We start from the raw sequence: 15,763 nt of genomic DNA on the forward strand, positions 1-15,763 counted from the left end.
TCTCTTGAGATCATATTGTGCTGACTGTTTCTTACTCTCTCTTCAAGCTATTCACATTACTATATCTTTGAGAAGAGTCTGTAATTTGGAAAAGAGTATTTTTCAGAACTTTATTGTATTTGTCTTATTGTGTTGAGAAACTAAAAGTTTCAGTAGGCAAAAGATAAGTCCTGCTGAAGTGGGTGTGTACAAGTGTTGTACTGTAAAAACCAAAGTCTTTTAGTGATACCTTCTGGAAACAAAAGAATGGGAGACGTAGAAGATTTCATCTTCGAACTTCCATAAACAACCATTGTCTACTGCCTACTGTTTTATCATTTTTACCTTTAAACAATCAGATCGTTTCCGCACTATATTGTGGTGTGCAGGTTATATACTTGAACAAGATCAGCTATAATCTCTAACACTGATTCTAGCACCCTTTGCAAAAACGACCGTAAAAAGAAAGAGTTTATTCACCCCCCTCTAAACTCTTTATCGATCCCAACAGTGCCGCATCTAAAATAAGAATTTTCAAATCGTTTTGAGTGATTTTCATTAATACTCATATTCTCACGATGTCTTTTCAATGGGTGGTTCGTGACGTCTTTTTGAGATGAGTTATAGAAGTAACTATGTCAATTGTTTTCAAAACCACGACCACGACCACTTCCACGTCCACGTCCGCGTTCACGACCACGACCTCGACCTCGACCAAAACCTTGTCTCTGAATTTGATTTTAGTTTTCAGGTTTAAATTCATTTTTACGTACAACATTTACTTCTGGAAATGCTGTTGATCCAGTGGGTCGAGACTGATGATTTCTCATTAACAGCTCGTTATTCTTTTCCGCCACAAGAAGACATGCGATAAGTTCAGAATATCTCGCAAATCCACGCACTCTATATTGTTGTTGTACATTTATATTTGATGCGTGAAAAGTGGAAAAAAATTTTCTCAAGCATTTCCGATTCTGTAACCTCATGTCCACAAAATTTTAATTGCGAGATTATTCGATACATCGCTGAATTGTTATGATTGACTTTCTTAAAATCTTGGGATCTTAACATATTCCATTCATCATGGGCGGTCGAAAGTATAACTTCCCTTATATGTTCAAATCTTTCTTTTAATTCTTTTCATAAAGCCATGTGATCTTTTTCAATTAGATATTCACATTTTAATCCTTCAACAAGATGTCGACGCAAATATTTCATAGCTTTTACTTTTTCTTGTGATGATGAGATACCATTTTTTTTAATGGTCTCACATATACCCAATAACTCAATATGCATTTCTATATCGAAAGTCCATGACATATAATTTTTTCCCGTAATGTCGAGCGCAACAAATTCGAGCTTTGCCAAATTTGACATGGTGGTACTATAAAATAACAATGCATTTTATTAGTTAAGTTATAAATTTATTAAAATAAAAATACAAAGTAACAGATAAATTATAAGTACAAGCATTCTTAAAAATAAGAAAAAAACACGAGGCAGATAGTCTCTGATAAATACAAAACTAGTGAGTATAATAACCAAAATAATTATACAAAATTACCTTGAAAGAACCATATTCTTCTTCTTCGAAAATTTTGATGAAGAAAGAGTAAGTTTGGAGTGATTGAATGTGTTTATGAAATCATATTTATAGGGTAAAAACTAGCCATTTATGAACGTTACAAAATAAAAAATAAATAAATGTATGTATATTTAAATTCTATGGTAATAATATGATGTGTATAATTTTAATAATGTTTAAATAATTATGTATATCACATAAAAATATTATAATGAGGTGTCAGAGACTCCTATTATATATTACTGTGACATTATGAAAATATACATATAATTATTATATAAAACAATAAAAATATATAAATAGTGAAATAATCATATCACTTATTATAATGAGGTGACATAGACTCATTTTATATAATAACATAATATTATTCAAATATATATATACACAATAAATAATATGTAACACAATAAAATTATATAAGCAGTGTAATAATATAATCACATCACGTTATTATAATGAGGTGTTATAGACTTCTTTTATATAATAATATGATATTATATATTAAATATACAGACAATAAAAAATAAACAGTAAAATAAATATTCTTACTTTTGAATATTGTTACATTTTTCTTATGTTTTGGTGCTTGGTAAATATGAAAAACTGAACCTTTGAGTATCGTGCTGATAACGTGTTAAAAGTAAAAATTTACGGTAAAAAGTAAAAATCTCAAACTCGCAAAATATATTAAACTAAACACTTTTATAAAAAAAAAATTCTACTCAATTATGATCTTCTTCACAAATTGAGAGACCTATTTATAGAATTTCTTTGAAAATAATCCAAAAATAAATAAATCATTACATACATCATCACACACTAATTTTCAATATCCACAACTATTGTTTTCAACATTCAATAATTTCAACTCTTTATTTTTAAGACAACTCTTTATTTTCAACAGTACAATATTTTTTATAATTTATTTGGTTTATATTTAAATGAGAATCAAAATGTAATCATAAGAAATTGTAACTACCGAGTTACATATAACTTGTTTTAAAATTTTAACACTTTATTAATATATATAATTATTAAAATAAATCATGACATCAAAAAATAATTACACTAAATGTCTCAAATTTAATAATATAATATAAATAATATACATATCAAAACTAAACGGAAACATTCATTTTACTTTCGAATAAATCACTGTTTTTTTAAAAAAAATTAGTTGAGTAAAAACTTTGGAAGATAAAATAGAATTATTTAAAATATTTATTAACATAAATTGATATCATGTTTTTTAATAATAAAAAATTGAAGTAAAAAAAAAAAACCAAAAGAAAAAAGTTGGCCCGTTCCTCTTCTCACGTCCACTCTTCCTCTCTCCCACACACCCCTTTCTCCAACATATATGGCGGAAAAATTAGGGTTAAATTAGGAAAATGGGGTAAATCGGCCGTTCCTCTACGATTATAGCCAAAATCCGTTACTTTCCTACATAACGGCCGTTCTACCGTTATCGCGGTGATTATCGGAGCTCCAGAGCACCATCCTTTCCAGGTAGGAAATTTGTATCGGCCATTAAAGTTCCGGTTATGGAACGGCCGGAACGATACCGATATTGCGAATCATAAATTACGAACCCATTAGGTGTTTGATCTTTGAAGTGTCTGGCTTAGATTTTATGTGCTAGTTTGTATGTGGTATAGTGGTATTCCAGCTGTTGAGATTATTGAAGCTTTGTCCTTTTCTAATATTTGTGTGAGCTTGATGTGATGAACAAATTTCAGAGGCTGGAGGGGTGGAAATTCAAGGAAAGGTGCATCTTTTAGTCTGAGAATTGTATTCTGAGCAACTGGACTGGAAAACATGTCTCAAACCAACTGGGAAGCTGATAAAATGTAAGCTTATTTATCCTGTTTTGGTGTTTGTGAATTTTTATACTGCCAAAATTTGGGTTTTGTAGCCTTTCAGAGTTCCTATCAAATTTTCGTTCATGTGTAATGTTTAACTGGTGATTCCATGAATTAATTGTTCGATTTCCATATGAAGTTTTGCTTCTTGAACATCTTCGTGCTCGCTATTTCTTTGACCCATTCTTTTCATGCGTCAACCAGGACGATCTGTTGTTATCTTTCCCCTGAAGTATCAGTCTGCGTAAAGAACAGGAGGTTTTTTTACTTGTATTCTGGGGTTATAAAAGTTTCGAAGCCATTTATCTCTTTGTTGTTTGTTCATTTTCTTTTTAATTTTTTTGTTAGACAGACATGAGCAGCCTAAAGTTCAGTGAAATTCTATGGGTCCTTGGTCCTTTGGGTCTCAATTGATATTGGAGTTCCCTTTTGGTTCATTTTCCCTTTTCCTAGAACATACTTCTTGTGCGATATAGTTAAGTTTCCTCTTGACCCGGGGTACTTTATTATTACTGATGCATTTGAATTTTTTACCTCTAGGCTGGATGTCTATATACATGATTATTTAGTGAAAAGAGATTTGAAGGCCTCTGCTCAGGCATTTCAAGCAGAAGGAAAAGTATCGTCTGACCCTGTCGGTAAGTATTTAAAAACCAAGTTGTGGATTATAGGGATTCTTATTTAAGGAGTCTTCTTCTATCAATATTTATTAAAATTTTACTCTCACTTCAGCTATTGATGCTCCTGGTGGTTTTCTCTTCGAATGGTGGTCTGTGTTCTGGGACATATTTATTGCCAGGACAAACGAGAAGCACTCTGATGTCGCTGCTTCTTACATTGAGGTTGGAACTCTAAAAATTTAGTCCAATCACCATGCATTTATTTCAATGTTGTATTGAACACCATACTGCGTTCTACCTTTTCTTCTTTCCTGCCCATTCAAATTTGTTTTTGACATGTATGTTGTTGACATTTAATTTATGACCATTAGAATCCGTTTCCTTGCGTATTTCTGGTATGAATATTCTTTTTCTTTCTTGATGCTGAATACATTGAAATTTGGTATATGGCACTTAATAGAATGTGCTGATGTTTTTCTACAGAAAACAGTTCCCTATTTGTTTTTGTTTATTTTACTTATGATTTCTCACCTGAACTATTTACAGAATTTTACGCTCTCATCACTTGAATATGTGGTAGTTACAAGGAATCACCAATAAGCGACATAGTGTTATTCATTCAACAGTTTTCAGCACGTTCAACATAGTTTTTGCTCATCTCCATGAACCTATTATTTGTTCTAGAAACAAAGTGTTTAGGTGCAGGAATGATATAAATTCTTGAGAATTTTCAGTTTCTACCATTCATCGGAAATCAAGACTTTTCAGTCTGGTTTCTAGCACTGTTGTGGTGTTGAAATCTATAATTTGTTCCACTTCTCTGAAAAAAACAGTCTCAGTTGATGAAGGCAAGGGAACAACAGCAACAATCACAACAGCCACAACAGCAGCAGTTGCAGATGCAGCAGCTTTTATTGCAGCGGCAGGCTCAGCACCAGCAACAAGCTCAGCAGCAACAACAGCAACAACAGCAGCAACATAAACAACAGGGACCTCAGCAGCAACTGCGTGAGGATGCCCCCCTCCTAAATGGAACTGCTAATGGTGTTTCTGGAAATGATCCTCTTATGAGACAAAATCCTGGTACTGCAAATGCATTGGCAACCAAGATGTATGAGGAGAAATTAAAGCTCCCTGTTCAGAGAGATTCACTGGATGATGCAGCTATGAAGGTACAAGTTACATATAGGGGCATGATGGAAATTCAAGTTTATTTTCAATTGCTAACTGTGCAATGGTTAATTTCAGCAAAGATTTGGCAATAATGTAGGACCGATTATGGATCAGAATCATGCTTCAATATTGAAAACAGCTGCAGCAGCTGGCCAACCTTCTGGGTATTTTCAATATGATCTGTTGATAATAAGATTGTCTTTTTTTTTACTGGTGTGGACGTGGATAAGGGAGTTTGAGAGGGTGTAAATTCTTGGTTTAGATTAGAATGAAATGGTTCAGCTTCCTAAATGGTGCTCTTCGCATTGTATGATTTTAAAGAACAAATGCGAGCTGTATCTCCCTAGGTGAATTTTGTCACGTATGCTTTTGCCAATGATCAAAATCCATTTTCTCAGGCAAGTGCTGCATGGCACAGCTGGTGGATTATCCCCACAAGTTCAAGCACGAGGTCAGCAATTTCCAGGGTCTACACCAGTCAGTATTATCCTCTATTCTTCTCTTCTAAAATTTTTCTAGTCATGTTTGTACTTGCATGGATGTTATTAATTGATATCCATAAACAGGATATCAAGAGTGAAATGAATCCCATCTTCAACCCCAGAGCTGCTGGCTCTGAAGGATCATTGATTGGAATCCCTGGTACATTTTTTACTCATTGGTTGACTACAAATAGTTTATATTTTGACTCTGAACACATCCACTGTGTTGTTTCTTCTTCTTGTTACGAGTAATATTAAGTTGATACAGTGAGTAATATCTTATATCAAGATGAGGGTGTGAAATCCAACAACTCTGACACAGTTGGAACATATTAGTGTCAATTGTTTAATAAATTTATTGATTTGTGCTGTATAAGCTGTAATTATATGATTCTTATTGTTGTAGGGTCAAATCAAGGTGGAAACAATTTGACGCTGAAAGGATGGCCTCTTACAGTAAGTATATTATGGCTTTACCTCGGTGTTTTGTGAACATAATTGACTAAGCCACACTTTATGTGGACTTCTCAGTTGTGACACTGCAGGACATGATCTTGATAGCCATGGTAGCTTTTCCTGCATGATAATTTATGTGGTTAGACAGGTTCTTATCCTTGAAGAAACCGGTTGAGGTTATTAAATTTTGGTGGTTTGGTCTTCACTCGACAGACCATGACATTCTAGTTTAATTAACCTAAATTCATAGTTCTTCTGTTACTAAACAATGGTTGTCTGTCGTTTTCAATGTCCGCAGTGCTGCTTGGTATCCAATGTCTCATGAGAGTACCTAATAGCTTTTATGTGATAGAAATACTAGTTTCAATGCTAAAACTTTGATACCTACCCTTTTCTTAGATGCAGATGTGCAACTGATTCATAATTGTCAAACTTCAACTCTTGTTTTTAAGTTGGAGATCGATTTTGGCATATGGTTTTAGGCTTTTGATTAATCAAGCTGCATTTACACCTTGGTTTTGTTGCCAGAACAACCTATTCCTTGATCACTTGTTATTTTATGTTAGAATTTTGAACGAGATTAGCGAAGGTATGCAAATTCATGTAGAGATCAACTTGTTTCCTCGATTATGATCTCATCTCTCATTTAATATCATGTGCCTACTTTGATAGGATCTTGATCAGCTCCGTTCTGGACTCATCCAGCAACCAAAGTCATTTATTCAGGGTCCTCAACCTTTTCATCAATTGCAGATGCTGACACCCCAGCACCAACAGCAGCTCATGCTTTCACAGCAGAATATGACTTCCCCATCCGCCAGTGACATAGAGAGTAGAAGGCTGAAAATGCTTCTAAATAACCGAAGTTTGTCCATGGGGAAAGATGGTCATCCTACTTCGGTTGGTGATATAGTTCCTAACATTGGAGCCTCATTGCAAGCTTTGCCTCGTGATCCAGAGATGTTAATGAAGGTGCCTTTTCCTCGACTAATAATTGGTTTTACGTTTACAATTCATATTTATGTGTTTGTTGGTTGTTCATGTCATGCCACTCTGTCTAATCGAGAGAGATGAGCAATGCAATTATTTCATGATTCTTGGATTCTATTTATCACTGTGTTTGTATGTTGTGTAGTTGAGGATGGCACAACTGCAGCAGCAGCAGCAACAACAAAACAGTAATCAATTGCAGCAGCAGCTTCAACAGCATGCTCTCTCAGGTCAGCAGTCTCAGAGTTCAAATCACAATCTCCAGCCAGAGAAAATAATGGGTGCCGCTGGTGTCACATGTGATGGCAGCATGTCAAATTCTTATCGTGGAAATGATCAGGTCTATAAATTTTAATTTTTTGAAAAGATATTCTGTATCCCCAGAGTGGTTTTTATTTACTATGAAAAATTTCAGTCCCTTCTCTATGTTATGCAATTTCAAAAAAGCCATGATATAGAGAGGATGTTCTAGTTTGACTGTTGGAAAGTTATAAATCGTGAAAGCATATTAATCGATGCATTATGTAGATATATAAATATTCTTTACAGTTAGAAATTAAAATTGCAACTACATAATTTGTCTATGAAGCCATTTTCGATCGAGTCAATATAGATAATGTTTGAAAATGGTCTTGCACTGACTAGCTTATTAGTGTTCAGTCTAGCTAATGCGTTGTTGGGCTTGAGTATATTCCTGTTAATTGGGTTAAGATGTCAATCTTCGATAATTTTGCGTTAAGCACTAGCTAGACTGATCTGATCATATATTGCTAAAAGCTCTTAAGAAACCAGCATCAGGCTTTTGTGTCACTCTTGATGAGTGCTGGCAGGGTATGCATCTTAAGTTTCAACATGGAGTAGTTTCCTAACACGACTTTCATGCATTCAAGGTATCAAAAAACCAGGGTGGAAGGAAGAGAAAGCAACCTGTGTCATCTTCCGGCCCTGCCAACAGCTCAGGAACTGCTAACACAACTGGTCCATCTCCAAGTTCTGCTCCCTCGACACCGTCAACTCATACACCTGGAGATGTGATGTCAATGTCTGCTTTGCCACATAGTGGCAGTTCTTCAAAGCCCCTGATGATGTTTGGAGCGGACACTGCTGGTAGTCTTACATCACCATCAAATCAATTGGTAAGAGCGTATCTCATTTCTCATCTTTGGCCAATAAAGTGAGTTCAATTTTTGCAATTTCTTGGAATCTATCTTTGGCAGTGGGATGATAAAGATCTTGATCAAGCTGATATGGATCGTTTTGTGGACGATGTTGAAGACAATGTTGAGTCCTTTTTGTCTCATGATGATGCCGACCCTAGAGATGCAGCTGGCCGTTGTATGGATGTTAGCAAAGGTAAGTAAAAGATTTTTTTATTGAATTTTCTCTAGCCTTCATTCAGATTTTTTGGAATTTACAGTTGTAAGCATCTATGGTGATGATTTATTGTGTTTAAACTCTATTTCATTACAAGTGCCAATTTTCAAAGTTCCTCTAATTAACAATGATGTTCTCTTGTCATTGACTTGCTTTTTCTTTTTTGTGAGGGGGTGGGGGAGTTGTAATCTGCCAAATATGTGGATGAGTGTTTGCACAATGATGTTTCCAGACATTAAATTCTTGGTATCAATCAAGAAAACTTTGACTTGGAAATTTTAGTTTAACAAGCAAAAATGTTGGAGATTGTTCAAAATCTGACAATGTTTAGTGTACATTCATTAAAATATCAGTTCATTTTTCAGTAATAATATGCTGTAAAGAACTTAATCTTTGGGTTGATTTGTGTTGTCTGTCATGCGACTACTGCTAATTGTGATTTGGTTTTATGAAGCCAGAAGCATGAACTCTTGCAAGCTTTATCTGAGTGAGCTTGAAAGAAATTGAAATCGAACGCTAATTCTTATTTGTAAAACACCAGTATGTTCTGATTGGACGTTTGTGCTATCTAGGGTTTACATTTACAGAAGTGAGTTCAGTTCGTGCTAGTGCTAGTAAAGTTGCATGTTGTCATTTCTCATCTGATGGGAAGTTACTTGCTAGTGGTGGTCATGACAAGAAGGTGAGAGTTGCAATTGATAACAATTATTTACATTAGTAGAACAAATATTTAGCAATCTATAGTGCATACTCTTTAAAACTTAAAGTCGCAGAAGAAATGAGATGAAATTATGTTTGAAATGATGCAGGCTGTGTTGTGGTTTACAGACACATTGAAGCCAAAAACTACTCTTGAAGAACACTCGTCACTTATTACTGATATTCGCTTTAGTCCTAGCATGGCACGCCTTGCCACGTCTTCTTTTGACAAAACTGTGAGGGTCTGGGATGCAGATAATGTTAGTTGATGATGCTTATATCAATTGCATGGTCTTATGCTCAGTTTGGGAATTTCATTTTCCTTTAATTTAATAATCATAATCTTTTCTATAGATTTTATTCACTACCAGGATCCTTTTGTGTGTGCGTTTGGTGTTCTGGTTGCATTCCCCAGCAACTGTATTTCTTGTGTGCTCGCAAAGAATTTTTCCGGCAAACATTTAGATTTTCGTGCAATTTCTTTTTCTCTTGTGCATTATTTTCTTCACTCCCAAATTTTTAACTCCCGACCCTTTGAAATAGTGGCGGAGCCAAAAGTTTCATTCAAAGGGAATAGAGCTAAAACTTGAATAAATTACAGGGAGTAAGATTATATTTTTGTTTGTATCTAAACATATGTATAATGCATATAAAAATATGCAAGTTTATAGGACAATTTAAGAGTGGAGGGCTACCGCTGCTGTCACCTCTCCCAGGCTCCACCATTGTCTGGAATATTCTTGTGTTTGTAGATATTATGTCAAGTCATCCTTATTAGTGACCTTTACTGCAGCCTAGCTATTCACTTCGAACATTTACTGGACATTCGGCGGGTGTGATGTCATTAGACTTTCATCCAAACAAAGAAGATCTCATCTGTTCTTGTGATGGAGATGGTGAGATAAGATACTGGAGTATCAATAATGGTAGCTGTCCAAGAGTTTTCAAGGTGAAAGATTGAAATAATTAAGTAAATCAGATACTTCCACGTTCAATTATTTTTTCCTTGTCGAATTTCACTTTCTCATTGTTTACCCCTTTCGGGTTGTGTATGTTATTCATATATCTGTTTGGTGTTGAAGACGTAATTTACATCATTTACAATCTTTTGTTGGTTTAGGGTGGCACGGCCAGAGTGAGATTTCAACCCCGTTTTGGAAGATATCTTGCAGCTGCTGCTGAGAATGTTGTGTCAATACTGGATGCGGAGACTCAAGCGTGTCGACATTCATTGAAGGTCTTATTTTTTCATCTCCTTGAAGTTTGGATGGTTGTTTTATGTTTCTGCCACATAATATATGATTTATAATAAATTTCTAGTTTCTATTTTAACCGGTATTACCTAATTTTGTTGTCATTATTATTGTCTCAGGGTCACACAAAACCCATTCTTTCTGTATGTTGGGATCCATCTGGAGAACTCTTGGCGTCGGTGAGTGAGGATTCGGTGAGAGTTTGGACGTTGAGGTCTGGAAGCGAAGGGGATTGTTTGCACGATCTTAGTTGTAATGGAAACAAATTCTATTCATGTGTGTTCCATCCTACATATTCATCATTGCTTGTTATTGGTTGTTACCAGGTAAGTTTATTACTTGGTTTTTACCTTTTGATTCTTTCAATCATTGTCAAGGTTGTTATCAATATAGGGTTGCAATGAATTGAAGCAAAAGGAAATATTACCGATTTCTTGTCCTTTGAACTTGAGCTCAAAATTTTTTATTTGGTCCTGAGGGCGGAGACTCAAAAATTGAACTATTATGCAGTCACGTTTGTCTCAATTTAGAGTTTGAATTTGAGATCAGTTCATTTAGTCTTTGCGCTCTATTAGAGAGAGTCGAAATATGGCTAGAGCCTATCGTTTGTTTCTAAATATGGATATGGTATGGATATATTAAAAGTGGTGAATGAACAAAAAATTTAGATTGGAAATAATTTTTTTACATTTTCGTGCACGATTTGAGATTGACAATTCAGAAGACAGGTGTAAATAACATTCGAGTAGGCTCAAAAAGTTCCCTAGCAGCTGGTGCTTCTGAGCTAGCTCGGTTCAATTTTCCCTGCACGTTATAAAGATTAAATTTTTGTTAATATAATTGTATTTATTTGCAGACACTCGAGCTTTGGAACATGGCAGAGAACAAAACTATGACCCTCTCAGCACACGAAGGATTGATTGCTTCACTGGCTGTGTCGACAGTAGCGGGGTTAGTTGCTTCTGCTAGTCACGACAAGACCGTTAAATTATGGAAATGACAATTTTATATCAATCCTCTCATCCCCCATACCCTACATCCTCAGTATTCTGCCATTTCTCATAAGGTAGTTTGTGTTTGACGTGTACTTCTGGTCTGCCTCGTTTTCCTGGTCAAGTTCCATGAAAGTGTAGAAGAATAATTAGTACCCCAACTTTTACTCTGTTTTTCTTCGTTTGCTGTCGTTCTTTGGTATATTAAACAGTTCAGAATTTAGTCAGAATTGGTTGTCAAGTTGTGCTATCTGGCATTCAAGTTTTTATTACTTATCTAACTTGGAAACTGAAGAATATGTGTGTGTGTATATATATATATATAAATATATGATGTATTTAGCTTCTGATTGTTGCTTTTATTATCTTAAATACCTTCGAGGTTTATGACTACATTTGGCGAGAATCTTCTTTGCAGCAAATTTTCTGAGGTTTGTGTAAGAGTACTTGTGTGGCTAAAATTTGTGTCTGGGATTTAATTTCTAGATGAGATCGGGGAAACCAGTCGATTTATATGATACGAAAACAAGGTTTGCGGAACAGAGATTGTCATACGAGTCACTTGTTTTGAAATTATTGGTTTTAAACACGTTGGGGTGCCCTGGCTGGCTTAAATAATGTTTATGTGGGCATCAAGAGTAGACTGGTGAAAATTATTACACTTTTGACGATGCAACACTCATGTTTACTTTGTTTATTTTGTCTGTGTGCGAACTGAGAAGATAGGGGACTCAGATAATTGTTTGCATATCATCAAAGGTTGCGTGCCTATTATGAACGACGAGCGAACCAAGTTATGTGTATCATCATAGTCCCTTGAGGATTCTTGATCATGAAGAACAAAAACCCAGATGAAAATTGTGCTCAAACTCAAAAAAAAGGGAAAAAAGAAAAAAAAAAAACAGTCCAAGAAAATTGATTAATACAATACTCGTGATACTTTCGACTACGTGGTATCCATTTCATTTGCTTGTCTGTCTGTTAACTAAGATAGGGGACTCAGATGTTTTCATATCATCAAAGGCTGCTTGCCATTATGCACGACGAGCGAACCAAGTTAGGTGTATCATCATAGTCCCTTGAGAATTGTTAATCATGAAGAACAAAAACCCAGATGAAAGTTGTGCCCAAACTCGAAAAACGAAAAAAAGAAAAGAAAAGATGGAAAAAACAATCGAAGAAATTTATTAATGTATGCAAAAACATTCAAAGAATAACAGACAGAGAAGCATACGTTGTCTTTCTTAATTGATTATTTATAGATAGAGCTGCTGCCATTCTAAATGTTGGTGAGTCCGTATTTAAAATTTTAAAAAATATTCCACCCGTGCTCATCACGGCTTTGAATATGGACCAAAGGATTGAACGAGTGGTCCTACCTCCATATTTTAATACCCTGATTTAAGCACATTATTTCAATAGTTAAGATACAAAGAAGAAAAAATATATAGTCAAGTTTTGTATAGTACAGAATTACATAATATCTGTTTAGTAGATAAATATATTATTTTATTTACTAAATATAGATGAAATTCACAAATTAAAGAAAATACAACAATGCAGCTTTTATTCGTCAAAATGTCAAGCCTACGTAGAAAAATGCTAATAAAAGATTAGATTACTGACAATTCTAATACTCTGTTCAAGAGAGCCATTTTTCTTAAAAGAAAATTGTCATCATTTGACAACATTACAAAAGAAATACAAAAAATTAAAGGGTATTAATAAACATTCTTTATGTTATAAAGAAAATGATCTTCCAATAATTATCGGTAGTAAACCACAAAAGTAGAAAATGAAGATCTTTAGATCTCATCCTTATGCTAGAATTTGGAAAAGTTGAAGAAACTAGAACAATGTGATCTAGACAGAAAACAAGATCTTATAAATTTGGAAGAAAAATAAAAAGTAAACATTCATAAGAGCTTACACTAGAGCTAATGAAGTTTTGAAGATTGTAATTGCTTGACATATGGAGCAAGAGATCATATTTCAACCAACTATCCAGAAAATGATAAGAGAGAGAATAGGCGATTCAAATCAACCGTGGATATCGAAGAAACTATTTATTATCAAGATTTAATTCAAGTATACCAGTTTGAGGATATTCTCTTGGGAAAAATTTTATATGAATAAAAAAAATTCTTGAGTCAAGAAGATTCGGATGGAGAAAAAAATAAAAATTTGGGTGAAGATGAAGTGTATTGACACGAACACGTGAGTATTTGTCTTATTTTTTTACCTAGACAACTTTATCTCATCATGATCTAAAAGATCATGAGAAAAAACCATATCCTACAAAGTTATCAATGATTCTATGCTGAACATGTAGGGAATTTATTAGAAAAATATTGACCTAAGAAACAGAAATCAACATTTAATCTATAACGTTTCCATACGAAAAATGAAAATACAATGGAATTTACGAAAAACTTGATAGAGATGCAATTAATTCTTTTTGAAGAAATAAAATAAGAATTACAAAAACTCAAGTCAGAAATTGCACGAACCATGTTCTGGATTCACATTGGAGCAATCCAGGTCATGATAATTTTTTTTTACAAAATAAATAGTTCACACATTGATATTGCTATATGCGAGAAAAAAATGATTAATCTTCAAGATTCTATACCGTGAATTATCTCGAGAGATCTCTGTGCAGGAAAAATTATATGAGTAATTTATCCAAGAATTACATACAACCTGTCAGATCGATATTTCAATCAAGACTTGACATTGCATCAAAACTTCAAGGAAAAAAGACTGATGAAAGAAAGTTAATCATATTTTATGTCCTATCATGTTTCATATATTTTTACTAATACACATCATTTAGAGTTTTTTTAGTAGAAATGAGTTTGTTGAAATACCAAAAATATTTTCGCAGAAAACATTCGCCCAAGAAACCCGATCAGCACCATAAAAAAATTTCAACAATAAGAAAAACTTAGATGTTTTGAAGGATGGAAAGAAGTTGAAATATGGTTTAAAAGACAAAAATTCAATTCCCGTGTAATACTATATACTATTTGGATTAACTCATGATAGGAATCTACAAAGGAATGATAAACATAGGAGATTCGGAGGTTCAAACAAAAAAAATTTCAGGAAAAGAAATCGATTAATTGGTTCTTGGATTAAAGTTTTTCAAGGAATAAAAACCTTGGAAACGAATTGAGAACGAAATGGAATTCATGACAAAATATCAGATGTGGAAAATCCAATAACCACGAGTTCATTTTCAATATACATCCCAATAGGGATGTTATACGAAAAATATAAAGCATAGTACGTTGTTGCTTATAATTATTTAGAAGCTGAAATTTGTACGGCGGAATGAGGAATCTTAACCAAAGAATTAGTAGAAGAATTACCTTAAATAGCTGAAAAAGATTTTCCAAATCTATTTTAATTTTATACAAAAGGATTAAGAAAACAGAAATCCTAATTGGTTGCGCATGATAAACACTGATATGAAGTGAAAACATCACAAATTTACTTTCATGACACGGGAGCAAACATCTTGTTGGGGAACAATTTTCTACAAATGTTTAAATCTTATACAAAAGAAAATAAGCTGTAAGATTAATGTTCAGAACACCATGTAATGATAATGTCATGGTTCAAAGATTAAGAGAGACATTTTACAAAAAGAAATTCAATCTCGTTTTGCAACAAGCATGATGATGAAGAAAAATTCTACACCAAAAAATAAAAGATTCTAGAAAGTTTAGAGAAATGATGCTTCAAATAAGAATAGATTATAACCTCCAACCAACGAAAATTATTCATCAAAATAGCTTTACATCAGAAAAATGTAGAGCTTTTACCAAAAGTATTCTTAGAAGATGTCAAGAGAATGATCAAAGAAAAGTACAATGAAGATCCATTGACATGGTGAAAAATGAACCAACTCCAAACTAGACTTAAAATTACGGAAGACAAGGATTATGAGTTCGTCAGATGCTAACATATCCCAACGAACATAGTTGATAAAAGGGATATGTAGATATTATCAAGGAACATTTGAACCCTGGTTTAATCAAATAAAAAAATATCATCACACAGTAGCCCAGATTTCACGGTAAGAAATTATGGTAAAATCAAAATAAACAAATCCATATTATTAACTAATTATCTAAAAATTAATAAAATCATGGAATTTGATTGGTATTTTATATCTAGTATAGATCATTTAATTAGTTGTATAAGTTTCGCTAAAATGTTCTCTAAATTTTATTGTAATTTTGTATTATATCATATTCGGATGACAGAAGAAAGTAAGAATTCAAAGC

The 15,763-nt window shown here is 33.7% G+C and overlaps 1 protein-coding gene across 4 annotated transcripts; it reads left to right on the forward strand.

The window, feature by feature from the left end:
• The first annotated feature begins 2,871 nt into the window (after positions 1-2,871).
• LOC142543030 (transcriptional corepressor LEUNIG-like) lies at positions 2,872-11,740 on the forward strand. Of its 4 annotated transcripts, none has more exons than XM_075649989.1 (19): positions 2,872-3,076; positions 3,307-3,417; positions 3,970-4,067; positions 4,162-4,271; positions 4,883-5,221; positions 5,298-5,386; positions 5,621-5,699; positions 5,789-5,864; positions 6,111-6,160; positions 6,833-7,132; positions 7,296-7,490; positions 8,041-8,286; positions 8,368-8,503; positions 9,097-9,206; positions 9,334-9,483; positions 10,017-10,172; positions 10,344-10,460; positions 10,596-10,802; positions 11,333-11,740. In XM_075649989.1, the coding sequence occupies exons 2-19, from the start codon at positions 3,386-3,388 to the stop codon at positions 11,474-11,476; spliced, it is 2,634 nt and encodes an 877-aa protein (XP_075506104.1). In that variant the 5' UTR covers positions 2,872-3,076; positions 3,307-3,385; the 3' UTR covers positions 11,477-11,740. The 4 variants fall into 4 exon arrangements, with proteins under 4 accessions (XP_075506104.1, XP_075506108.1, XP_075506106.1 ...); XM_075649993.1 differs by having other exon boundaries at positions 6,887-7,132; XM_075649991.1 differs by lacking the exon at positions 2,872-3,076 and adding an exon at positions 3,103-3,212.
• The last annotated feature ends 4,023 nt before the right edge of the window (positions 11,741-15,763 follow it).

Source organism: Primulina tabacum, chromosome 4, assembly GCF_025594145.1.
Source record: "Primulina tabacum isolate GXHZ01 chromosome 4, ASM2559414v2, whole genome shotgun sequence".
Taxonomy (NCBI): domain Eukaryota; kingdom Viridiplantae; phylum Streptophyta; class Magnoliopsida; order Lamiales; family Gesneriaceae; genus Primulina; species Primulina tabacum.

What these genes read in the sequence shown, in the direction of transcription:
- LOC142543030 (XM_075649989.1), top strand. Translation starts at nt 3,386, where the DNA reads ATGTCTCAAACCAACTGGGAAGCTGATAAAAT. An exon ending in GCTGTCCAAGAGTTTTCAAG is followed by an intron (nt 10,173 to 10,343) that starts GTGAAAGATTGA and finishes TTGTTGGTTTAG; the next exon opens with GGTGGCACGGCCAGAGTGAG. An exon ending in CGTGTCGACATTCATTGAAG is followed by an intron (nt 10,461 to 10,595) that starts GTCTTATTTTTT and finishes TTATTGTCTCAG; the next exon opens with GGTCACACAAAACCCATTCT.